Source organism: Gymnoscopelus microlampas (genome assembly GCF_963454915.1).
Source record: "Gymnoscopelus microlampas genome assembly, chromosome: 9".
Classification (NCBI taxonomy): Eukaryota; Metazoa; Chordata; class Actinopteri; order Myctophiformes; family Myctophidae; genus Gymnoscopelus; species Gymnoscopelus microlampas.
In genome coordinates, this window is record NC_139946.1 from 37223324 (window position 1) to 37250391 (window position 27068).

The window sequence follows — 27068 nt, forward strand, 5'->3', positions numbered from 1 at the left end:
GACTGCTATAGGATATCGGGAAACATTGTCCTAGAACAGTTGCAGACACGCACAGCACACACACACACACACACACACACACACACACACACACACACACACACACACACACACACACACACACACACACACACACACACACACACACACACACACACACTCCTCCAAGCTAAGCATGGGTCAATAGGATCTCTCCCCCCGAGGAGAGAGACGTGCCATCTGCTGCAGACCACAGGACTGGACTACGCCTCACACACTCCTGGAGGACCCACACAGCAGATTCATCTCATCTTTCCTCCATACCATACACGCGGCCCTGCCCCCAAACTCCAGTATTCCCCCATCCCCTTTGCAAGCCGTCCTTTCTCCCACCGGCCTCCTACCACCACGTTTTTTTGGATATGCCTCACAGTGCGTCCAACCACAGAGAGCAGCGGTCATGGCTCTATGTTCTCCCCAGATGAACCTTGGAAATCCTCACTCCTCCAGGCCACATCAAAGGCAGTAGTGAGCGCCGGTAGACCAGACCTCAGGGGCCTCCCGACAGACTCCTACTGAGCCGGAGGCTCCGCTGGAGCCTCAAGAGGTGTAGACGCTCTAATTCAGGGAGCCCGCGTGGGCAGAGTACTTCGTCTGGGGGGTCTGGGTTTCTTTCTGACTCCCTCCGTGTCTCTGACCATACTGGTATTCATCCCGTTGGAAAGTTTAGAATACCAGTCAGGGTTTGGGGGTTTTTGGTAGGGCGGTGGGGGCTTATTCTGACAGAAAATGTAAGCTCATGGTCATAGTTTTTAGCATTTGGAGGTTGGTCAGTCGCTGCGTAGTGACAGGGCGTTCTAAAGGGACTGAGACTCTGTGGTCCAGACAGGGCCAAGTGGATTACTGTGACGGTACCGGACCACACACCAGAGCAGAAGATGTACTGGGAGCTGTGGTTGAGTCAGGTCACGGCCACGGCCGCGTTGCAATGCAAGTTGGTCCAGAACAAAGGTAAGGGAGAACCAAAGTCAGATCTATAGGTGTGTAGTTGAACCTGCATCAGTCATGGCTGTAGCCGCCTTACTGTTGCACAAATAATGAAAGTCTTGCTCAATTGCCTCTTGAGGATAGTGTTGCATTTAACCCATTAAGACCTGGAACGCGTCTGTGTCACTTTAAGATTTCTTTGGCTATTCAAAAATAGCAGATATACAAGCTATGAGCTTGTAGATCTGCTATTTTTTGAAAAATCTTGAAAAAATATTTTTCTGTTTTTTTTTTCAAAAAACGTAGGATTTAGAAAACATTTTTAAACATCGCCTCAGGTCTTAAAGGGTTAATCACTGTCGGGCAGAAGCCTTGTATCTCCATATTTCATCTTTTTATAATTTCTTCGCATGACAGTATTGTGCAAAAGTAGCAAAAATGGCTTCGCTCACAATGTGTCGCATCGCGACTTGTGAGATTATAGATCTGCTATTTTATGTATATTTGAGAAATTTGGAATTCTTTGACATTTTGTGCCTTTGACATGGCCCAAATAGGGACACCATGTTGAAAGTGGTCAAGTCAGTCGGTTTTATAAATACTTCTAAGCAATGAAAATAGTTAACAAGCTTGTGACTAAACAATAACTGCTACAATGGATCCACTGGAACTCAGGTTCTTTTTTCCATTCCTTGAAAAGTAACTCTTTTGGACATAGGTTTCCACCAAGCAGCGACAATATTCTGCATGATGGTGTATATATAAGTCTTTATGTTGTAGTGTCAGGGGTAAGTTAACACACTATAACCCAGAAGAGCTCAGATGGTGGTTGCTGGTTGGGCAGCTGTATTGGCCCTGGCATACTGCTGCCACGTGGTGTAGGCTAACAGTGGACAGTGGCACAAAAGTTAAGTTAATCTAATGTTAAAATCCCTCCCTTTTAAAGGTATTTACTTACTGTACAAAACACTGATGTTGAGAAGGTAGGAGAGATGGCAGTTGTGTGCCTTGTAGTGGTCTTAAAAAAACAACTAAGCCCTCACCTTTGAAAAGCTTGGTAATTTTTTGGGCAAATCAGTTGGACTATAGCAAGCCAGCCACCTTACTTTTCATAATTATGTGTTTATCCCAGAAGCTTTTCTTATTTTCTGTAGTTTTGTGAGCACATGCAGCACTTATTTTTGTCCTCCGTTGTAGTAATATTAGTAATAATTGCATATTTCTCAGGAAAGTGAATAATTGGTTTAAACACTATTGTACTGCACACTATACTGTGTTATCCTTGTATTTCAACTGCCCTCTGTCTCACTCACTCAGCAGCTGTCGAGGCATGCGGTGGAGTTTACTAGCAGCTGTTGTGTATTTTGTGTGTGTGTGTGTGCGTGTGTGCGCGCGCGCGCTTGTCTGTATGTATGCGTGCGTGTCCACGTATGTACGGTATACTGTATGTGCGTGAATTTCCATGGAAATTGAGGCATTCTGTGAGAAAGAGTATCTTTGGTATCACATGTCATTGGCTCCTCCTCGGTCCTGCTCTCCTTATATTTAAGTGCAGATCAACCCTTCCAGATCAGTTTTTACCTGTTCAGGCTAGACACCGGGCCAACTCTTAGAACACATACGAGGAATGCGTTTGAAGTGCCTGCGGGCAAACAGCAGCTATGAGGAAGAATGGGCGACCCTGACCAGCCAGCCTTGCACTGAGTCCACACTGACAGGTAGACAGACACGCAGACCACGGGATGCTCCACGGGTTCGGACATTTACAGCATCTGCTATCTGAATCTGCTGCTTTTTGATTACAATGACTTACTCTTTCTTTCTTTCTTTCTTTGGTTACATGACTTTCTCTTTCCTTCTTAACCCATTCAATCCAGGAACGCATACTGTGTCATTTTAGATTTTTTTTTGTTGCTATAACCATTATGTTATACTTTGGGCTATTCAAAATTAGCAGATATACAAGTTCATGGCGCGGCACCGAGTGCCGTGCTATGAGCTTGTAGATCTGCTATTTTTGAAAGAAAGTTTGGGGGTCCTTGACATGAAAAAGTCTGAGAACCATTGATATAGCAACATACGTTTTTTCAGAAAACTTAGGATTTAGAAGACATTTGTAGATGCGTTCTGGGATTGAATGGGTTAACTGTCTTTCATTACTCTGCCACCCTGCTGCCTGGAACACAGCTGGTTTTTCATTCTTTAGACTTATCATGAACTGACAGTGATCTGGCCAGCTTGTGTATAATCAGCACTGGCAGCTCTATTTTGCGCAGAGAAATTCTTTATTTAAGTTGAGAACCGGGAATGCACAAATCTGCATTAATTTTTTGCTCCCAGTATTAGTGTGTTTCACTGTACATTGGCTGTTTTTATGCATGTACATCTGCAAGTGTGCTCCTCCTAGCACACCTTTATGTTCACCGTTTTCCAAGGTTAGATTTGTTCGCAGTGTGAATATACATAATCATCTATTTCACAGTGTTTTTCCTCTCGTCTCTCCCGCTCTCTCTATCTCTCTGTCTCTCTCTCCATCCTCCTCCCCCGTCTCTCCAGAAGCTCTCCACCGGCCGTTTGGCCTGGACTCTGCGGCACTGACGGAGGCGGTGCGCTGGAGCTCCAAGGAGAACCTGCTGGGGGCTGCCGAGAGCGACCCCAACCTCTTTGTTGCACTTTATGACTTTGTGGCCAGCGGAGACAACACGCTCAGCATCACCAAAGGTATGGGCTAAATAATGAATGAGTTAAGGGAACTCTTGAACCTTTTCCTGACATCTCAAAGATGAAAAGGAAAGAGAAGCAATAGATTCCGAGCCTTGACGTCAAATCTGCAAGAGTCTTCTAGCAGCATGTCAGTACTTGCAGTGAGCTAGCTACCAAATGACACAGTATGAATGCATAATTGTGATGAAACTAGGCCTGAAAGACACACGTGAGGAGATTGTGTACTGGTTTCACTGAGAGATGATACTCTATTGATGATCTCAATATTGATGATTAATTTATTCCTGTAGAAATCTCACCTGGATGAGCAATGTCACTGGTATTTACAGTTACAACAACAAAGAGAGAGGCCCTTTAACATAGCAACACTGAAACACCAGAGTCATCAGCAAGGATTTCCATGCCAGGCAAATGATTGGCATGCCATTCACTCCTAGAGAATTCATATGACGGAATGAGTAGAAGCTGAGGTATGCCAGAGGAATGCTGGGTATCAGTAGAGGTTGCCCATGCGTGGTAATTTCACCCTCTGACAACAGCAGCATTAGCTTTCACTCCTCCAGTCTCAGGGTCTCTCACTCACTCACTCACTCACTCACACACACTCTCACACTCTCACACACACTCTCACTTACACAGGGCTGGGCAATATATCAATAGATTGTCATATGAGACTAGATATATCATCTGGGATTTTGGATATTGTGATATGGCATACGCATCATCTTTTCCTGGTTTTAATCACCTATTTTATACTTTTTTGGTTATAGACCATGGCAATTTTGAAACAAGCTGCCTTTTGAACAAGTCAAGATGAGGTTTCCACACCATCATGATGAAAAAGTTTAAACAATTTGGAACATTTGAAATAGACTTTAGAATTGCAACCCCTCGGTCTGCACTGGGGGAAGGGAGGTTATCACAACCCTTAAGGTCTTTACACACCATGATGAATACTCTGAAAAGGTATCGCGAATATTTTGCATTAAACTATTCATATAGTTGATTTCTCATTCATGCATGTTGATGCTTTTATTTGTGGTGAAAAATCTACCTCGTTTCGGGAAACAAATTACGTTGTTTTATCACCACGTAATATTTGCATTCTGTTTGGATGTACTCATGACTCAAACAGCGTATTGAATTAAGGATAATTGATCTCACAAAATAAACGCTCCCAGTGTGTTAGGACCTTTAGGAAGATAACCATCAGTTTACCATATCTCCTAGTTAATTTATCTGTTAATCCCCTCCATGTGTCTCTCTCTCCCCCGTCTAAGCCTCCGCTGTCTCTCTTGCCCCGGCAGCAGTTAGCCCGTCAACCAAGCCGACCCCTGAGTAATGAGCTTAAAATATCTTAATAATATTATCCACAGACAGCCGGGCTGGTCTCCATAGCCAATATGTTGTTGGACATAGCAGAGTGTGTTAATTGTCCGTCATTTTAATACTTAACACAACAGCTGCCTGGGATGGAAGTGATGTTTAGACCCTGACTCATAACATGAATTTGAGATTTTGGCCTGTATGCATTCATGTGGGCTTGCATGTCTCTCTCACACACCCGCATACATCCCGTATGAATGTATGTACTGTATGTATGTCCCCCAAATGTATCTGTGTCTGTCGCAAACCACATAAGAATATTTTTCACATTTTAGTAAATTTCTAACCTGTGATTCACCAAATCACAGATCAGTCTTGAACAAATATGGAAACATGTGGAAGTCCATATTTGGACATCGTCAATCTGACATCATATTGTTGACACAAGATTCTCTGGCAGAGATATGCACTCCACTGAACTGCACACCTTGTAACTTTCTTTATCCATCTACAGCTACAGATTGCAAAGGGAAGCCGTGCCATTATTAGATTGTTCTCTCTTTTCTCACTCTCTCTCTTTCCATCTTTCCCCATGGCATGCCTCGTCTTAACGGCTGTGTTAATATGTAATCGACTGGAATAATAACAGGTGGATGAAGGCAGCAGGGCCTGAGGGTCGATCACACAGAACGGGACTTAGCAGGCTTGTGTCTGGGGCTAATCACTGTCTCCTCTCCACGCCCAGTCCAACCAGACCAGAGTCAGGCCAGGCTAGAACCCTGGGTTAACTGCACACATGGCTCCCACTGTGAGGCTGTGCGGGCACTCAGTCACTGTTTCCACTTCCACAGACATTGCAGACAGACACAGAGGAGACTAGTGGGTAGGAGGGCTGGTCTCGGCTTCATCCTCTGTCTAATGTAGGATTAGGCTATGACTGTATCTTGAACTAGGGGTGCAACATTAAATTGAACTAATCGGAAAAAACTAAAACAATTAATTTAAAGTTATTATCGAAAGTTCCAAGCATTTCCAAAAAAGCGAACATTGCAGACCTACAATGTAGACTGGCTATTTCCCCATTTCCGTGTGACACTGTTGTGTTAAAAAGATTAAAAACTACTACAACTAACAGTTTATTTTAAAAAATCAATTAGAGGTTATTTTGCATCAAGTTGTTTTAAAAGTCTCCAAAAAACATGCTTGTCAATTATTTAATTAATGGAAAAAGAAAATAATTGATAGTTGCAGTCATAACAGGAACTGGCATCACTGGTTAACCGGTCAGTTATGTCCTCTGGGAGGTGGTGGTGGTTCTGTCACTAAGCAGAGCAGATCTCTGCTAGTGAAATGAGTACTGCACTGTTTGCTCTCTCACATTCCTTAACACTTAATGGTGCATTACGCAACCCATATAGGTATTCCTCTTCACATGCCTGGCGGGCATATCTTAACAGGGATTATGATGATGTTGCTTGGTGATGGATGGCCTCACGAAGAAAAAAAAACACAGCTCTCATTTGGGCCTCCGGAAGTAGAATAGAAGCTGTGTTTTAATATGCCACCACCAATTAGTCTTTGCGGGGTGGGGGGGGGGGGGCAGATTTAAAGAAGAAATGCTTCTGAGATTTGAGTCTGTAGGGGCCTTGAGAGGAGGCGAGTGGAGGAGATGAAAGCAGACAGGAAGAAAAGAAAAGGCAGAGCTGAGGAGGAGTGTGATAGTATGACTTGTTAGACTGGGGCTTCCTGTGCCCATCCCTGGGCGACCCTGTCCATCTGCTGTCTGCCAGCTCAACTTGCTGTCACTGCTGCCTGCCAGTGCCCTCCATCCTTCCCTTCCTTCCATTCCTATCTCTCCATCCCATACAGTATCTCATTCCTCCCATGCTATGGCAGGATATGGACTAGTAAAGTGATGATGGTGATAATAATTGATCAAAATCATGACAATAATGATAATAGCAAATAGAATTTCTATTGAAAGCAATTAAAACTAATAGTAATAAATACCCCAAAAAATAATTAAAGGGTACAGCAGTGCTTAAATATTTAGCAATTGCAGCTGCCATTTGTAGAGACTTAAAAGTCATATTTATCTCCCCTTCAGCACGTTACCACACCGTCCTTCCAGCCTGCCGCTCCCTCTTGCCTCTCCAACACTTGACGTCAACACGCAACCAACAGGCCGAGTCCCTACATGCCTAGTTGGCCAAGCCCTCTATGACAGAGAGATATGCTGCATGCCCTGCCCTGTCATTGTTCCACTGCTTTTGATGGAGTTTCAGTGGGAGGCACATTATGTCTCTCTTGTCCTCTTGTGAATCTGATGTGTTATCTGTTATGGATGTGTTGTAACCATGGCTATAAGCTGACGATGCTATCATCTACACCTGCTTGATTTGGATCTGTGGTTTTGGACAACCCAGTTGAAAGGAGATATAAGATGGCATCTGTTGCTGGATGAAAGTTTTTGTTTTGTGTTACTTACAAATATCCCTGATTCCCTGCGACATACTAGCTTCATGTCCAGGGGGTGTACTACATCATGGCTGGGGGATCAAGCCACCTCACGCTACAGACACAGGAAATAGGCTCCTGCCCTATGGGCCACCCAAGACTACTTACTACAGTACTTGAATTATACTTGTACTTGAAATAATTCCCTTACGGTACACAACATTAGCATATATTTGCTCTAAGGGGACTGGGTCCTTCTTATCAAGGATCAATGCTCTTAATAACATCAAGCCCAGCGACGGCTCGTCAAATCACTGGACAGACAGAGGGAAGTTTATCTTCCATCTGTGGTCACTTTAATTTGAAATAAAAAGTCTGTAGCTCAACAAAACATGTACAGTGTAAAACACACGTACAGTATCTAAACATAAAATGCAAACAAACGGTATGATAAACTAAATATAAAACTATTAAGTGTCTGCAGAGTAGACCATATAGAACTGTTAAGTATGCGTATAAACACTTGGAAAGAAGCTATTCATCAAATGGCTCGTTGGACATTTCATGGCACGATTGTGTCCGCCTGATGGGAGCAAGGTTAAAGGTTCATGGTTGTGCTTTACTGTTGCAGCACAAAGGAATTTGACCTTCACATCACACGAACAAGCATCACCTAACAAGCGTCTGTTTTTCCCTCTCACGTCGACCAGGTGAGAAGCTGCGCGTGCTGGGCTACAACCAGAATGGCGAGTGGAGCGAGGTGCGCTCTAAGAACGGTCAGGGCTGGGTGCCCTCCAACTACATCACGCCCGTTAACAGCCTGGAGAAGCACAGCTGGTACCACGGGCCTGTGTCACGCAGCGCCGCCGAGTACCTGCTCTCATCCCTCATCAACGGCAGCTTCCTGGTGCGGGAGAGTGAGAGCAGCCCGGGGCAACTGTCCATCTCATTGCGCTACGAAGGCCGCGTGTACCACTACCGGATCAACACATCCTCTGATGGAAAGGTAGGCGCTGGGAGGAGCCGGTGTTTTGGTGCGCTGGTTTAAGGAGTTAGCCACTTTCAAAGGGGTGTCTCTATTTTGGGCATTATAGTTGAAAATGTAGAAATAGCAGATCTACAAGCTCACTACATATTGCATCCTAATGCTATTTTTGCGCAAGGTGTTTTTTTTTATATAAACTTATCTTCCATCGTACTTTACCTGTCCCACCATTGACAATTTGAAATTACATTTAAAGACTCACCCTTTTTTCCTCTTGTTTTAATTCAGTCTGAGGTTTTTGTTTGTCAAATCCACTCAGTGGATTGAATTTAATTGAATTTATTTAGGTTTAGTCTTGCTTTTATGGATTAGGATTATCGTTATAGGTGAATTAACATGGCTTTACCCGATTGCATCCCTCATCCTTTCTTCTCCCCTGTCTCCTTCCAGGTGTATGTGACGGCTGAGAGCCGGTTTGCCACCCTGGCCGAGCTGGTTCACCACCACTCGACCGTGGCTGACGGCCTGGTGACCACGCTGCACTACCCGGCGCCCAAGTGCAACAAGCCCACGGTCTACGGCGTGTCACCCATCCATGACAAGTGGGAGATGGAGCGCACCGACATCACCATGAAGCACAAGCTGGGCGGGGGCCAGTATGGCGAGGTGTATGTGGGCGTGTGGAAAAAGTACAACCTCACCGTAGCTGTGAAAACACTCAAGGTTAGCAGGCGCCTCCCGTAGCTTGGATGTGGATTTTAAATGGTCTTTGGCGCTTGTGAGAGCAATCGCACTTCTGTCCCATTTACAGTATCACCAATTGGAAGTGAGGTTTCTGCATGGTTGCAGCCTTTTCAGCTGTGACTGACTGGGGAAAGCTTCAATGGTGGTTACACATCACCACCTACTGGCTGAATTCTGCAACTGCATGTCTAGGTTAATCTAAATTCATATGAACTAATAATTTGATGTATTTTATTTTCCTATGACAGGAAGACACCATGGAGGTAGAAGAGTTCTTGAAGGAGGCAGCGGTTATGAAGGAGGTGAAACATCCAAACCTGGTTCAACTACTAGGTCAGTACTCGGAAGCAAACTCACTTGGGAGCCTAGGTTTTATTTTACCATTATAGTATGAGGCGTTATGCCACCCAAGGCTTCGTACGCTTGTTTTAGGTACCTCGGCTTGTTCTAGAGTCATTAGCATAGCCCCTTCATTCTAATCCAGCAGTTGGCGGTTGTTTTCTGACTTCTGTTTAACCACTTCCCTCTCCCCAGGTGTGTGTACCTTAGAGCCTCCTTTTTACATAGTGACAGAGTATATGCCCCACGGGAACCTGCTGGACTACTTAAGAGAGTGTGACAGGGAAGAAGTGAATGCTGTGGTGCTGCTCTACATGGCCACGCAGATCTCCTCCGCCATGGAGTACTTGGAGAAGAAGAACTTCATTCACAGGTATGGGCCAGCGTTCATTTGTTGTTGTCCCTGCTGGAGTTTGATTAACTTCAGGCTGAGGAACTAGGTAACTTAATTCTGATGTGAACGAGTGCGTTTTGAAATCTCTGTTCCTCTCTCAGGGACCTGGCAGCGAGGAACTGTTTAGTTGGGGAGAACCACGTGGTGAAGGTAGCAGACTTTGGCCTGAGCAGGCTGATGACTGGAGACACCTACACGGCCCACGCCGGCGCCAAGTTCCCCATCAAATGGACCGCACCTGAGAGCCTGGCGTACAACACCTTCTCCATTAAGTCTGATGTCTGGGGTAAGAAACGAAAACCCACATACACAACACGCACACACTACTCACTGATAATGATGTTATCCGTAACTTTTTAATGTTCTTAATCCTCTTCCCTGCAGCGTTCGGGGTGCTACTATGGGAGATTGCTACCTATGGGATGTCACCGTACCCGGGCATCGACCTGTCTCAAGTCTATGACCTGCTGGAGAAAGGCTACCGCATGGAGCAGCCCGAGGGATGTCCCCCTAAGGTCTACGAACTCATGAGGGCATGTAAGTAGTCGCCATACCTACCTGACCAAATGGTTGCAAAGGAATTAGACTGAGTGCATTGATTTGAATCCCGTCCAAAGGCTTCTCTCATATGTGTTTCGTAAGCTTTGTCTGAGTTTCCATTACATGGGAAATTCATCAAATATTGGATGCTGCATCCCTTCCTTTTTTTGCAAAGGAAGAACAAGATTAGTGTTCCTACACTTCATCCTGTACACAAGATTTTAAGATAATTGAATAAAATTAACGTTGTTCCTATAAGACTTGTATGTGAAGTCTTCGTACAGTGACCCATGTGTGCTGTGAAAGTAATTTCCTATAATGTATGTGTGTTCACCAGGCTGGCAGTGGAGCCCATTGGACCGGCCTTCATTTGCTGAGACCCACCAAGCCTTCGAGACCATGTTCCATGACTCCAGTATCTCTGAAGGTACGATAACATGACACTCAGGAACTCTGATTGTATAAGATAAGGATTCAAGATTTAGCTTTGATTAGTTTATTGGCAATTGGTGATGAAACCTAAGTTATTACAATGTAAATAAAATGAATGTCCGTTGCTATCTATGTTATGTTAAGTAGTTAAGTTGGGTTGGGTTTTGAACTCTCCTCCCCTTCAACCATTGCAGAGGTAGCTGAGGAGCTGTGCAAGACTGCCTCTACAGGTCATGGGGGGCCATTGCACTCCTTCGGTCATGACACGCCCCTGCTGCCCTCTAAGTGCCGCACACTCCGCAAGCACACAGAAAACAAAGAGAACATCGAGGGTGGTCTGGACGGACGGACGGATCACGGCACACACAGTCACTCAGGTACAGCCAGCAACGGTACAACCAGTCATCCTCCTGCAGGTACATCGGACCAGGCACATTCAGCGGGCGGTCCACTGCGGCGGCGCAAGGCTCACCGCCTCAAGAGAATGGCAGTCATCGACCTGGCAGACTGACCACCTGTCCCAGCTGCTCACTGGCATTGACTACTGTACATCTAGAATGAGCCAGTTCATGCTGTCACTTCACTGACACAGCATTACCAGCACAGTTATACCTGATTTACACATGGTCGCGCATCATGTTGCGGCATTGGAAATTCTACAAGCTGGATCTACTGTACAAGCTTGTAGATCGGCTATTTCCGGCACGCATCTATGAATCAGGCCTTACAATACATAACAGTAAATGTAAGTTGCTGTGTCCAACCATAGCTAAATACTACTAAAGCAGGGTCAGATTCCAGTGTGAAATTTTCCAATAAAACTGTGAAAACCATTCCAATTAAATATGTGATTGTCTGTGATTTGAATAAAGGTGATGAATGAAGAGCTTTTTCATATCTACAGTTTTAAAAATTAACCTACTGGTATGCTAATTCACACTTGCTCTGTGGTTTAGTTATTTATTTTATATGAATAAAGTTTGTTCTTTTTTGTTTACATGATATGATGGGGTCTCCCCGTCTCTCCAGCTCTGAAAATAAATGTTCAGGTCGGGAAAGCAATTTTATCCAATCAGGAGAGAGAATTTATACAGGAAATATGATCAGCAAGTGAAATTGTAAGTGAAAAACATTGGTTAGACAAGATTGGACCTGGAAAACTATAAAACTGAAGCTGATAAATGATCTTTGTTTTCCCTCCTGATTGGATAAAATTGGTATCCCAGCCTGAAAGTTTACTTTCTGTTTGCATAAGAACTGGAAAGATGGGGAGACGCCTGTTACTGAATGAACACTCCATAGCAATATTTACTGTTGGAATATAGAGTTTAAACTTACTTACTTTCTTTTCTTTTGAATTCTTTCCTTTTTTTTAATATATATATATATATATTTTTTACAAAAACAACAAACATTTACACACACCCCCACCCCATCACGCCCCCCCCACACACTTTTTTTGGTTCATTGAGTCAACATGCTGTAATACAGAAACTTTCCTAAAGTCCTAAGCACCATTAAAGGAGTCAGGAGCCAGTGCCATTCCCAAAACGGGCTCCTTGTTCGTTTTCCATAGACACTGATGTAAATCAGACAAGATTACGTTGGAAAAAATGAGGAAGGGAAATGTTAAAGCAGAGCCTGCATCATTTAAGTTTATTTTATTTCCACCCTGTTCGGTTGGTGGAATTTGATTTGAGTGTTCTAAAACAAAACCCAAAACATAAACGTTTAGCCTCCCAATAAAATGCTGTCAGTGGAAATTATTAAAACACACTATTCCTGAGCTTATCAATACTAGCTTAGCATGGTAATAACACACTTCATTTTGTGCAATATCCCATGTTGTGAGAGAATGGATTCTTTTTTGTTTGCCATGTTTACTCATCCTGGTAGTGGTATCTATCTATTATGAATCTGCTCCCTGGGGTGTATTAATCATCCCATCTTGCATGAGCTTAAGATGAAAGTCCATCATATTGGCTTCAGTTTGTTCATCTGGCGCACTCTCAAAAGATTTCCATATCCTCTCCTGAAATGTTTTTCCTCCTCTCCTCACAAGTCCCCTAGGAGGGAAGTAATGTCTTTTAGTGGGAGAATGGAAATATCTTTTTCTGTTTCCGTTACTTAGACTTTTGCCTGACAGGGTGAATGATGTTAATGCATAATCGCATATATAAAGCGAATGATTGAAAGCCTGAAAGATCCCAGGGGCATATACAGTAGCATGTGCAGCATATTTCTAGCTGGATATTAAGAAGGATAACGAGTGAAGATGGATATATTGCTATATTTAATCTATCTTGGTCTTGCCTTTCATTTGATGTCTACATAGATATTTGAGCAAAGTCGACTGCCCTTGTCACCCTTTGTGGAGAGAGAACTATCTGCTTCAGGCCAAAGGTTTAAGCTACCTCTGTCTGAATCTAGCAGACTGAAATTTACCTTGATTACACAAAACATCTTACAGATGTGCCCCCCTTTTTCTGCACGTTAATGCAATTTATTGTCTTTTTTTTATTGTTTGCATATACTGTGTATTTGATACCCTGTCGTAAACCGCATTTCCCCATTTTGGAACAACGCAACCTTCAACCAACTCTTACCATCTTGTTCTAGGTCTGGCGTCTACTCTGCTGGGAGGAGACGGTCGAACGGGCAGCTCACCAGCCCTGCCGCGAAAACAGCAGCCGCGAGATAAATCCCCCAGCAATCTTCTGGAGGACGTGCAGGACACGGGCACGTTTACCCGGGACCGAAAAACAGGCTTCTTCAGCTCCTTCATGAAGAAGAAATCCTCATCGTCTTCTTCCTCCTCTTCTCCGTCTTCGCAGCTACAGCAGAATCTCCCCACGCCCCCCAAGAGGAGCAGCTCCTTCCGGGAGATGGAGACCCAGCCTCATAAGAAATATGAGCCCACGGCTGCCTTTAGTGCTCCTCCCCTCTCTCCGACAGACACCCTCGGGGGCTTCTCCCCTTCTCCCTCCCACTCCCTTGGGGAGCCCGCCCAGGCCCAGTCTCGCTGCTGTGGGGCCACTTTCGGACAGAAGCCTGGTGGGGGCCCTGGTTCCCAGGTGGGAAGCAGCAGTAGTTGGGGTGGCCTGGCTGGCTTCTTCACCCCTAGACTCATCAAAAAGACCCTTGGACTACGGACGGGGAAGTCGACCTGTTCGGACGATGGCAGTAGTATGGTCGGAGGGCCCAAGCCTTTCCCCAGGTCTAATTCTACCTCCTCCATGTCAGCTGGGCTGCCTGACCTGGAGCGCATGGCTCTGACTTTACCCAGGAACCGCGGTACGAAGCCCCCTCTGGAGAGGACTGCCTCCACCACCTCCCAGCCGGAGAACGGCGCAGCACGGCCCTCTGAGGCCCTGCTCAGGAGGATGGACGAGGGGACGGCACAAATCAGGGAGCGGCCCAAAGCCAAGCTGCTACCCCGCGGCACGGCGGGTGGGGTTAGGGCGCCAGGGGTGGGAGGCGAGTCGGGGGAATCTGACGGCCTGTCTCGGGTCAGGGAGGGGCGAGAGGAGAGTGGGGCGGGGCAAGACAGGCATCAGGGGTGGTCCTCGCCCTCTAAAACGGGTTTGGGGGCGCCGGTTGCTGCGGGTGCCCCGCCGCACAATCACAAGGTCCCGGTGCTGATCTCACCGACGCTGAAGCATAGCCCAGCCGACGTGCACCTGGTGGGGGTAGACTCTCAGGGCAACCGCTTCAAACTGCTCTCCGAGCACCAAGCGGACCGAGACCGGCCACGGTTGGTCAAACCTAAATGCGCTCCCCCTCCCCCTCCCACCCTGCGCAGCCTCCAGCACTCCTACAGTGGCGACGGGGAGGAACAGATAGGAGGAGTACCTGTGGAGGTAAACGGAGACACATTGAAGGGTCATAGGTCGGGGCGAACATCAGGAGGAGGGTCAGGTAGACCGTCCGTGCCGCCACCGCAAGTGCCTCCCGCACCTTCGTCCTCTTCCACCACAAACAACAACACAACTCCTACCAAACTGGCTAACGGTGCGACCCCCAATGCCACGGCTTCGCACCCAGCACCCTCCGCTGGTTCCAAGGTGGCCCTGCGGCGGACCAGGCAGCAAGCGGAGAGGGTGGCCCCGGAGCGGGTGAGCCGCGAGGCCCTGCTGGAGTGCGCCGAGTGCCTGAGCAGCGCCCTCCATGCCAGCTCGGAATGCACCTCCAGCAGCCAGGTGCTGGATGCCGGTCACCAGCTGCTAGACTACTGCTCAGGCTATGTGGACTGCATCCCTCAGATGAGGAACAAGTTTGCCTTCCGGGAGGCTGTGGGGAAACTGGAGCTCAACCTGCAGGAACTGAGGGCCTCCTCGTCTGGAGGCGGGGGGTCGAGCAGTCTGGGGCCCAGCCCTGCTTTGGACAACCTGCACAGTTGTATCAAGGAGATTAGTGATGTGGTGCAGAGGTAGCCACTGAGACGAGACCAACTCTAATCCCCTCACACTACCTGACGGACCACTTCCCTTTTTTTATGATCCTGGTTGGAAAGACAGCTTTTTGGGGGACAAAATGAGAGGAATCTCAAACGTACCTCAGAGAAATCACTACAAATTGCTAAACGTTTTATTGTTTACAGAGGACTGTTTCATAATTATGCCAGTGTGGACGATACTGTTGCTCTGACCTGTACATATAAAGTGTTGTTTATACCAAACTAAATGTGGTTCAAATCATGCCATGAAATGTTCTGCCGCACACGCAATCACATACATACACTACACACACACACACACACACACACACACACACACACACACACACAGTCTCCAACTGGTCTGCAATGAAAAGGCCGTTTTTGTTGCCTGAATGTGGAGTGCATCAGCTGTGTGTAGTCAGCCAGGAGAGTAGTTAAAGAATAAGCTCATACTGTTCGTGTCAGTTAGTCTGTCATACACTGAGCAAGATTAATGGTGGTTCTTTCCATCTTCATTGAACATTCTAGGTGCCAGTTTCCCTGACAGATCAATTGAAATGCTGCATGCAACTATGGGGATCATCCAGTGAAAGTATCTTGTTTTACACTACAGTATTTTGGTGAGTGTTTGGGGAACAAAATGACTGAATGCATATTTTTCAAAGCTAGTACAGGGGTGGGATTCAGCAGGTACAGGATTCAACACATAATATTCTTGATGGCTGTTGATGTTGAAGTAACTCAATTTGATAGATTGCAATTTACATTTACTGCCATTGTTTCTGTAGGAAAAGAATGTTTAAATCTTAATCAAGGAGTTACCAAAAACGGCCTATATTGGTACCCTTTGACCTAATGGTGCCTGGTTAATACCTGGTTTAAAATCTTGGGCTCTGAGCTTCTCTGCTGAAATTATTTTTTTCTGGCTGACATTCCTACATGTCTACAGGATGAGAGACAATGGAAAATGTGGTAATTTGAAGAAATCCATTGAGCATTTTTCTTATGTGTATAAGTAGGTTCAAATGAGAAAATGTTGCCTTTCAACAATACCAAATGCATGCTCATCAAATGTATTGCTTAAGTCAAATCACAATCAAAAATCCTTCCCACCCCTACTAGTTGAAGAGTGTGGTAAATAGTATAATATTCACAACATTTATCTTTGTTCTGGTTTGACTTGACTAACAGTTCTCACTGTAACAGTGCCACAATAATGGGGAAGAAATGGTTAATCCCCAAAGCATTTCAATATTTATGTCCTGGTTTCGTTGCACAATAAGTTTCTATCTTGTTTATTGGAAAGTAGAAGAGAGTGAGGAGAGAGAGAGCACATGGTAGCGCATGAAGAGGTGAATTGGGACCGTATTTCTACAAGTGTCCTTCCAAGTATGGACATTGCTGGATTCCCTTGAGCCATGTCGTGGCCTTATGCTTAATTTATACTCCATCCTACGAAGAAGTATAAATCAGGCTTAAGTGCCTCAGCTTATTCAATGCAGAAACGCTCTTGCAAAAACACATCAGCCTACGCATAGTACAATAACCAGTCTCTCAACAAAACTGCAGTATGTCTTCAGCACATGAGTGATTTGTACAATATTTGGTTAAAAGAAAAACAAATGCTTTTTAGAATGTCTTTATGTATGAACTTGAATTTTAAATTATTATTTTTTAATTAAAAGCACAGTCCTATTTTGGAGAAAAAAAAGTTATGTAAATATTTGATTTATTTCATATCCAGGAAACAAGAGTTTTATGTGTGGTCACACATTTGTTCAGTGCAATGTTTTGACTGAAGAGATGTATTGCAAGGCTGAGGCCCATCCCAAACCCATCTGGTTATCTGCTTTATGAATGTATTATTCTGCTTTTAAGTTTTGAACCAGCGAGAATGTTCTTCTTCTGCAAGAGTCTGGAATTCTCCTCACATAAGAACGAAGGTGCCATTTTGTCCTGTTGCATTTGTTTGCCCATGGTTAATATTTTGGTCGCATTAATCTGTACATGGAGTACTGAAGCATCTGCTGTTTTCTGATTATCTTGGGTCATGTGAAAATAGACAACGATTTTACCAACATAATGTTGCACCGTGCCTACACATACAGTGCAAAGCTTCCATGTCAATAGGTCCACAATAAGGTTTACGTTTTTGTTGTGTTATTTCCTGGCTCAAATTTAAATGTACACTGAGAATAAAACAAAAGATGTCGGACACAATTGTCCATTAACACATTGCATCCCAATATTACTACTATATTGGCCATAAGATTCACTTCATTCAGCATGTGTGCCTCTGGTCAGTGAAATGTCCTACTTCTGCCAAACAGGATGTTATGAAACAAACTGGCATTCCTTTTCACTGTGAGGTTCAAATAACAAAATATGCCATTATCTTTTCTTTCTTTTTCCCCCCTTCCTCTACTAGATACATAGTGACGATTCATGGTGCCTTTTTTGTGAAAAAATCATTTATGTACAGTGCACTATTAAGACAATAATTTATGGAGTTATGGCAATGTAATATTACAGCATTACCTTATGTGTTGGAATCTTTCAGATGACTAATGCTTGCCATGAGATTGATAATGTGATAACTACGTCATGCATTTCTATGATTGGGAGGTCTTTATTTGGTCTCAAACTTGAAAAAAAGTGCAATTTGTCTCCTTTTTATTTGATAATTTATTTGTGGCCGTAAGATTCTGTTTGTACAGTGGCAACATTTAGTGTTGCCTCTCCAAAAAATGACACAAATATGAGTCTCTGGTGCACTAACCCCAAGCTGCTCTGTAGTCACATAATCTGATCAATTAAAAAGATCTGCCACTAACGTTTGTTGTCTGTCATATGCTTCATGATTTCCTAGTACTAATTTGGCCTCTTTGCCTGCATAATAACTTTTGGTTCTTTAAGTGCATCATTTGAAACGGGTTTCCCCAAAATCAACTCCATCTCCATCATAAAATGTGCATCTGCTTAGTAAACTGGTCAGTTGGTGAAGGTATATGTTGAATCAAGTTCCAGCACTATACTTGTTTACAATTTGGACTTATTGGATAGATAGATGTGCTTGGTTTAAGAAGTGGTACATAAATGCTGCAGACATCCAATCAAGTCATATGTTGTCAGGTAATAGATTTGGTGCCAATGTTTTGTTTTCAACTTAGATTTGTTATCTGAAGCCAAACCATGCTCTTTTAATATTTGAGCGAGCTCACCACAAACTTAAAATCAGTTTCTGTCCATTTTCTGCTCATTCTTATGGTCAGTCTTGGGTGTTCCCTTTATTTATGCTGCCTGTATTTAAAATATGTTTATTTTTTCTTTCTCTTTGATTCAGAGTCTCTCTGAGTCTGTCTCTCCTATTTGGTCAGAACAGTGCTGGAGAACATATTTGTACACATTATACCAAAGGCCACTTCTTCATTTGTACAAGTGCAATGAGAGCGCGCGCACACGCACACACACACACACACACACACACACACACACACACACACACACACACACACACACACCCCACAAAATATGTGAATCTAAACAGGGATGAAAATGGCAGAGATGTTAACATATTAACTTTTTTATTGTAAAAATATCTATTTTGTGTGTTTTTTTTATTTAAAGCTCACATATGATATATTACTGTGAAGTTCTCCCTATCAGTGTTAAACTTAATGTAAATAAATAAAGATGTTAACAAATAAAGTTGTTAAAAAAAACATTCTTTGCCCACTTGCCAACAGTTTTGTTAGATTGTATGAGGGACTGACTTTAAACACATATTCATTGAACTGTACTACAGTGTAAATAATTAGGTTAATAGTTTATTTTTTATTTATTATAGTTTTACACATGGGAGGGCTCATTTATCTGATGTCTGATGACAACAAATGAGTTTTAGAGATCAGACATCAGAGATCTCCATATATGGGCATAAAAGTGACAAGGACTGACAGATACAGAGATCTCCATATATGGGCATTAAAGTGACAAGGACTGGCAGATGCAGAGATCTCCATAATATATAGACATAAATCAGTGGGATTGGGGGTGTGACCTAATAGGTGTGAGCCGAACGGTATGGACTATCAAACTTCTGTGTGATGTGTTTTTATCACATGGGTCCAGAGATCATGTGTGCCATTTTTTGTGAGATTTGGACAAAATCTGTAGGAGGAGCAAAAAGCGTGTTTTGAAGAAAATTCTAAATGGTGGAAAATTGGTGTGGCCTATATGGGGAGTTGCGTCATGATCCAAGGCATACAGGAAAGATTCGATTAAAGTAGGGCTAAAGTGGTTAGCAAACTAAGTCGCCTGCTTGCCTTGATGTGACTTACAGTATATAAACTTATGTTAGCTAGGTGTTCGCTTTTAGTTACGTTGATTTAATACAACTAGACCGGTGACCGGCCTACAGAACGATGCAAGTTGGGAATGCATGCCCCACCCGATTATACAATACCTGTTGTACCCGTTGTCAGGGTACCCGTTGTACCCGTCTGTGTCCCTTTTATGCCCATAAATGGAGATCTTGGTATCTGTATGTCTGTGTCCCTTTATGCCCATATATGGAGATCCCTGATGTCATTAATTTCATGCCCATATATGGATATCCCTGATGTCATCAATTTCATGCCCATATATGGAGATCCCTGATGTCATCAATTTCCTGCCCATATATGGAGATCCCTGATGTCATCAGTATATCGCCATTGGTTACACTAGGTAACTGGCAGTGATGTTTTTTTTGTTTGTTGATGAATATTTCATACAGAAGGCAGTTCACATCCACAGTTTATTAATGATTATGATGATGATGATGGAGAAGCCACGTGTCCAGCTGATGTCTAGAGACTTTGTCCAACACAGCCAGGAGCCACTACCTGCACAGGGGTTTAGACATGTGGAGGAACTGTTCAAGTTAGACATGGAGGAGTTCCACCAACTTGGACATGTCCTTCACAAGGCAATGTTGCTGCGCCAAAAACGTAGGTCAAAAAGCCAACTGGTCAAAGAACACCATTATCCCGGCCAGCAGCCTCTGACAGACCAACAGAAGGTCAAGCTGCGTGACCATGATCACAAGGTCAACGAGGAGAAGAGGAAGTCAGCTCGGAAGATGAAGCTCATCATGACTGAGCTGGTACAGACAGAGAAAGCCTATGTCAGAGACCTGCGTGAATGCCTGGACATTTACCTATATACCAATGCCGTGGAGGAGATACCTGTTGGCATCCTCAACAAGGAACACATCATCTTTGGTAACGTCCAGGATATCTGCAACTTCCACCGTGATATTTTCCAGAATGAGTTGGTCAATTGTGAGTTACCAGAGAATGTGGGACACTGTTTTGTCACATGGTATGATAAATTCCACATGTATGTAAACTACTGTAAGAACAAACCTGACTCCACTCAGCTAATACTGCAACATGCTGGAAACTACTTTGATGACATCCGGCAGAAACGTGGTCTGGGCCTGGCTAATTCTATTGACTCCTACCTCATCAAGCCTGTACAGAGAATCGCCATGTACGAGCTACTGCTGAAGGAGTTGTTATCTGTATCTTGCTGTGAGGAGGGAGAGGGAGGAGGAGAGATTAAGGACGGTCTGGAGGTGATGCTGAATGTTAATAAGAAAGTGAATGATGCCATGAACATCGCCATGTTGAAGGGCTTTGATGAGAACCTGGATGTCCAGGGGGACCTGATCCTTCAGGACAGTTTCCTGGTGTGGAACCCCAAGTCTTTCCTCCAGAAGGGTCGCAACCGCCACCTGTTCCTGTTTGAGAACTCACTGGTCTTTAGCAAGGAGATCAAAGACTCTGACGGCAGAACCAAGTACCAGTACAAGAATAAAGTACTGACATCAGAGTTGTTAGGGGTGATAGAGCACATTTCAACGGATCCGGGTAAGTTTGCTCTGTGGGTAGGAAGGACCACCTCTCACAACAAGATTGTATTTAAGACGTCTGGTGTTGATGCAAAACAGAAGTGGATTAAGAACATCAGTAAGGTGATTCAGGAACCTCTTCACCTGCCAGAAACACCAGCTCTGTCCGAACTGTCCATTGCTGTGGAAATGGCTGACCAGCCCCGTACAAAGACCCAGCTGCGGCAGCACTGTCAAAAAGTACCCCAAACAAAAAGTAGAAGCAGACAGGCCCAGGAACAGAAAGAGAGAGAGTCATCATCACAGGTCACCAACGCCCACCAACTGCTTGTAGGAAATATCCCTCTGGAGGTGAAATAGATGATCTTCATCGACACGTTGTGAGCTTGTAGATCGGCTATTTGATTTTTTTTAAATGTTTTTTTAGTCATAATGGGTAAGGCGCGTAAGATATATAGGGCCCTTGGTGTAGAGGGAAAAAACGAGGGGGACTATGTGGCTTTTAATGACTCTTGTGTTTTAACCTACAGACCAGGTATGCAAATCTATGCAAATGTATGTGCAAAACATGGAATGTTGATAAATGATATCAATCATTATCTTACTGTAACTGTTTCCAAAAAAGTCTTTGTAACTGTAATACTACTAGCTATATTAAAGGGTGTCTCTGGATTACAATTATTGCTGGTTTTACAAACTCACGTCTTTAATGCCATAATTCATTTACAATGTATTTACAATTTAATTGGTAAAGTCTACAGGAATTCACAGGAAATAAATATGAACAATATGGAAGTATATGTCCCTGTAGATTCTCTACAAGACACACTGTATGTTTTGCAATGAATATAAAGAAAATGACCATTTCCCACAAGAAGCCTTATTCATCTCATTCTAACAAAACTAAATAAAAAAGTATACAAAATTAGCTCAAATGATAATACAAAAATCTAAGACACAATTATATTGTGTCCTAGATTTAGATATATATTGAATATATGGGAGGTATGGGATGTGGATGTTTTGTCTCTTATAATATATAATATATGACCAAAGCCATATCAATAATATATAGATTCACAGCTGAGCCAAATCATCAGTGCTATTTTTGCACCATGACTTAAAGAACAGAACACTAACGACTAACGGGTCCATTTGGTTCCATTTGTACACTCTCAGAGTTAAATTAACATTGATTTTACAATATGAATTGGGGTCCCAGAGATAGAAATGCCATTAAATGGGGGTCTGTAGCCCTAATGCATGTCAAACTGGGGGTCCTTGAAATTAAAATGGTTGAGAATCACTGCTAGAGCCGTAAAAATCTTCTCTTATGGGGGTCCCTGGCTTATCTTTTCAAATGGGGGTCCGCGGCCCAATAAGTGTCAATTTGGGGGTCCTTGACATGAAAAAGTTTGAGAACCACTGCTGTACAGTGACAGTCCACTATGGTGTCCAGACTGTCCACCAATCAGTGTTATCCGCTTGATCAGCAACAGCCACCACGTGACGGTCGTCCATATCCGACTCCTCCCCACTGGTATCCTCCTAGTGTAAAGATGGCGTCCATCATGGAGGGGCCGCTGAGCAAGTGGACTAACGTCATGAAAGGGTGGCAGTACCGCTGGTTTGTGCTGGACTACAACGCCGGCCTGCTGTCATACTACACGGTGGGTGCAACGCTGTCGTTGACAGTCGAAGGAAAGCGAGCGTGGAAGTTGCCAGCGGCTCGTCGACCTACAATCCGTGTGGGCCTAGTGTTTGTCAAGAGTTAGGATTCTTGAACGGTAACCGGAAGACTCGCCCCAAAACACAGTCGCCCCCATTTATTTTCGCGCACCGCTTGTATTCGTTTTTACTGAGGTTAAGGTTAGGAGTAAGTTTAGGGTTAGGCATAGTTTTACTGAGGTCAACCACTTAAACCCCAGCATTGTTGTTGTGGGGAAAGCTTTCTCTGAGCTTAATGATTAACAATTAGCCCCCGGGGCGAGGGTGTTTTGGGGCGAGTCTTCTGTTATTCTTCTGAACTGGCACAAAGAGGCGGACGTTGTTCCTGACGGATGAACCCGTTGACCAATCGTAGTCGTGCTTGAATGACAACTGGCCAATGAAGAGGGAGTATTCTCTCAACTTCCTCGATGTTGAAGAATTTCAGAGTGATGATGCTTTGCTAGCAGAGGTAGCACTGAAGGTAGTCTGAAGAACGCTTAGCAAACATTGCAACACTGTCAGTTAGACTTTTTCACTTCTCTTTTTGTTCCGTGGCAGTGTCTGAAACATGTACCGTTCTCTGTGCAATGCATGCTGCAGTCATTTCAGGGTGTCTGAAGTATTGCTTCAGATGCTGACATGGCCAACGGGCAACGGTATGTGACATGCCATGACGTGAGGAGTTGACAACACCTCTTTGACAGGCGCTGCTCACTTGTCAAGTTGCCTCAACATCAGAATATCAGTTCATTCCTTTGAGTTGTTCAGCTGTCAGTGAATTGCCTTGGCCTCTCATCATTGGAATTGGTGTCACAGTCTTATTATAGGTGTCTAGGTCACTGGAAAAGTGCTACCAAAATAGCTTTACAGAAAACCAATTAATCCATGATGATGACTCTCATCTTTTTGTAGACCAGGATTTGAGCTTAGAGTTTACTGCTGTTTTGACTAAACATGAACATAATGAGCACAACGTAGGCTGTAGAAAACGTTACCATGATGGTGGATGTGTTACTTATGTCACCAGCTGTGGTTATTATCATTAGACAGCAGCTTGTTGTTCAAATAGGAGCATCTGACTCTGACTGCTGCCTGATGCTAGATAGACATTAGGGTTGCAACAGTTAATTGATCTAATTGATTTAGGCCTAATCCATTATAAAGCAAAAAGATTATTTCACTACAATAATTGATTTTAAGGGCGGGGGGGACATTTTTCTTTTGCTGGTGAAAGTTACAGGTGTGCGTGGTGTGTGATATGAAATGTAAGCTTATAAACACAATAATTGTTTAAATCAATGCTTATAAACACAATAATTGTTGTTTAAATCACTGAGGCCCCTTTTCCACCAAAAGAACTGGTTCCGTTCTATATTCTTGGAACCTTGGTGCTTTCATGGAACCGGCCACGAACCGGCCTGCATTTCCACCAGTTTTAAGCAGAACCACTGTAATTGTGGGCGGCATCGCTGAATGGTTGAGAGCCCCCCCTGGGAGCAGGAGTCCCCAGTTGCCCCAGGTTCGATTCCAGGCCTGGCCAACAATGTGACGATTTATGACTTGTTGAGATGTCCATATCACGGGTGAAATTCATTCGTCAATGGCAGTTACATTTACCCCTTTCTTAATTTCTTTTTTAATGATGATTTCTTTGCTTGCTTTTGCCATTCTTTACCGGTATATGATATCGCATCTGCATCTTCTGTAGAATAGCGACACGCCCAATTTGGTTCAGTTCACAGCAAGAAAAAACAAGTACGGAACCAGTTCAACACCGGTGGAAAAGGGGCCTGACTGTTTTCCATACTATATTTAAGGGCTTCTGATCTAGACTAACACAACTTTTCAATTGCTCGCTCATCATTTCAGCTGAGATGGCACAGTGCAGTCCAATATTAAGCATATGGGGGATTCATTTTGTGTTATCATGATTTACTATTAGTCATTATTTTTAGGCTTGAGTACTTGTGATATCTAGAGATAATGTTCAGTTGAATACATATACACACAGACATAAAATGCATCCTGCGTTTGTACATGTATTTAAATAAACTACTCTAAATGGACTGTGAAGTCCAATAGGGCTGCAACAGTTAATCAGACTAATCAATGTAGTCAATTATTAAAAATGTACTTCTTGATTTGACAAAATGTTTAAACGGTAGGCTTAAGCATGATTAAATACAGCTTTACAAGCCAATGTTATACCTATTAACTGCATTAATCCTGCACATATTAATGTCTGATTTGTTTTGTCTCTTGTTTTTCAGTCAAAGGATAAGATGATGCGGGGCTCCAGAAGAGGTTGTGTGCGTCTCAGGGTAAGATACCCTAAGATGTTCAGGATGTGTACTGGCCTGACAGGTCTTGTGTTGTGGTGATTAATCAAGTCCACACGAGCTGAGTTGATGAACTGCTTTTCTGAGTGTTATTCAAATAGTGTTCAAATATTTGAGGTCTGCTTGAGCTTGGTGGTAGTGGAACTCAGGGAACAAAATAAACACCTTCCAACAGTCAATCTCTTGGCTGGTTACATAGACTAACCAGCCACTTTGGTGTGTAAAAAAGAAAAGTAATCAGGAGCCAACTTCCTGCATTGTAAAATGCAGGAAGTTGCAAATGTAAAACAGCTTCTGTTGTCTGTAGTGCAGCCATTTATAATATAGTTGTGTGTGTGCGAGCATGTGTATGTTTATCCGTTCTTAGGATGCAATGCGTGTTCCGCTCAATGACCAATCAAACGGTTTAAGTCAAGCGATCTCACTGTGAGAGTGCCCTAAGCTAGTGCATTCAGAAACTGTCGGCAAGAGTACAAAACCGTTTAAAAGACCTGTTTTCAGTGTAATGGGTAGAGTTGTGGTACCGTGGTCTAATCGTTTTCATATTTATTTACTTAAGAGTGTCTGATAGTGTTTGAGGATTGTTCTGAAAAAGTTAGTTGAGTGTATATTGAATAGCAGTTTGTCTGTCTATAAATGATAACTGTTTTAATGTCATAGGGTGCTGCTTTACATTTGCCAGGGTAGATAATCAAGCCATGATGCCCCAAACCCCCCAACAGGGGTTTGATTTCAGAACTTGTCACCTTTTTCAGTCCTCATGAGTTTAAAGGTCTGCCTTCAGTCCACAAAAAAATATGCTAATATTCCTTATGTTGTTTCTGATAGTCATTGAAAATTGCATATAGAGTATTATTATTTAGTAACTAGACCGGTGCCCACGACCTACTCGGGAACGATGAAAGTCGTGAACGATGCACGTTGGAAATGCATGCCCCACCCGGTTATGCAATACGTCCCTTTTATGCCCATATATATATATGGAGATTTATGTATCGTCTGTCTCTGTTCCTTTTATGCCCATATATGGAATTCTGTGTGAGGCTTCCCTAAACAATCCAGGCCAGTTTATGGCATCATAATGATGACATCAGGGCGGTGCATTTATGGGGAATTGCAGATTTACCAGTGTTTTTTGGGGATCCGCTGATCCGACTGACTATCCACTCAGCGCATCACTTCGCGAGCGAGAATAGTCTCCAGCCTCCGTGAACTTGAACGTGATATCACAGTGCGATGTCAGAGTGTGACATCATCAGCAGGGTTTAGATATCTGTCGGCACTGCAGATTAGTCTCCATATATGGGTATCATGTTACTTTTGTGATGCCCACCATCGACCCAACGTCCACCGCTAAGCCAATTTTAAGAAAGACATGAACAATACTACAAAACGATGTATCTTTTTGGCTGGTAAAATCTGCTTGGCTGGTAGTTTCTTTTTTTAAATCGACCAGTCACTTTGGCTGGTAAGCTTAAAAGTTAAGTTTGTTCCCTGTTGGAATGTTACTTAACATAGCATCTGATGGATAAGGCTTTCTGTACTGAGCACATGCTTAACACAGCAATAATATAAATGCTCTGGCATGACTTTCCTTCATTTCCTCAATATAAAGTATTGACATGACCCCTTTGGACCAATTCCTCTGTTGGGTAATGCAGGAATGTAATACGCATGTTGAGAATTGTCTTGTTTTTCTAATTTGTGATTTTGAATTTTTTGTTTTTGTTAGACTTCAACATGGTGTCTGTGAATATTGTCCTTCACTTACTTTTTCC

The 27068-nt window shown here is 43.5% G+C and overlaps 2 protein-coding genes across 9 annotated transcripts in view; both read left to right on the forward strand.

Moving 5' to 3' along the window:
* abl2 (c-abl oncogene 2, non-receptor tyrosine kinase) overlaps positions 1 to 18919 on the forward strand; it is a 32898-nt gene extending 13979 nt beyond the window's left edge. Inside the window, exons 1-11 of one of the 4 annotated variants that reach the window (XM_084067678.1) lie at positions 2528 to 2684; positions 3523 to 3687; positions 8184 to 8479; positions 8909 to 9181; positions 9451 to 9535; positions 9737 to 9914; positions 10037 to 10221; positions 10320 to 10472; positions 10813 to 10902; positions 11102 to 11284; positions 13527 to 18912. In XM_084067678.1, the coding sequence (XP_083923804.1) occupies positions 2594 to 2684; positions 3523 to 3687; positions 8184 to 8479; positions 8909 to 9181; positions 9451 to 9535; positions 9737 to 9914; positions 10037 to 10221; positions 10320 to 10472; positions 10813 to 10902; positions 11102 to 11284; positions 13527 to 15340 (3513 nt within the window). In that variant the 5' untranslated portion in view covers positions 2528 to 2593 and the 3' untranslated portion in view covers positions 15341 to 18912. Of the gene's footprint in view, positions 1 to 2527; positions 2685 to 3522; positions 3688 to 8183; positions 8480 to 8908; positions 9182 to 9450; positions 9536 to 9736; positions 9915 to 10036; positions 10222 to 10319; positions 10473 to 10812; positions 10903 to 11101; positions 11285 to 13526 lie in introns of those variants that run through there. The other 3 variants (XM_084067679.1, XM_084067676.1, XM_084067677.1) reach the window with 3 other exon arrangements.
* A 3876-nt stretch (positions 18920 to 22795) lies between these two features.
* osbpl9 (oxysterol binding protein-like 9) overlaps positions 22796 to 27068 on the forward strand; it is a 46492-nt gene continuing 42219 nt past the window's right edge. For all 5 annotated transcript variants that reach the window (XM_084065676.1, XM_084065677.1, XM_084065678.1 and 2 more), the window contains exons 1-2: positions 22796 to 22911; positions 25222 to 25272. In XM_084065676.1, the coding sequence (XP_083921802.1) occupies positions 22801 to 22911; positions 25222 to 25272 (162 nt within the window). In that variant the 5' untranslated portion in view covers positions 22796 to 22800. The remainder of the gene's footprint in view (positions 22912 to 25221; positions 25273 to 27068) is intronic.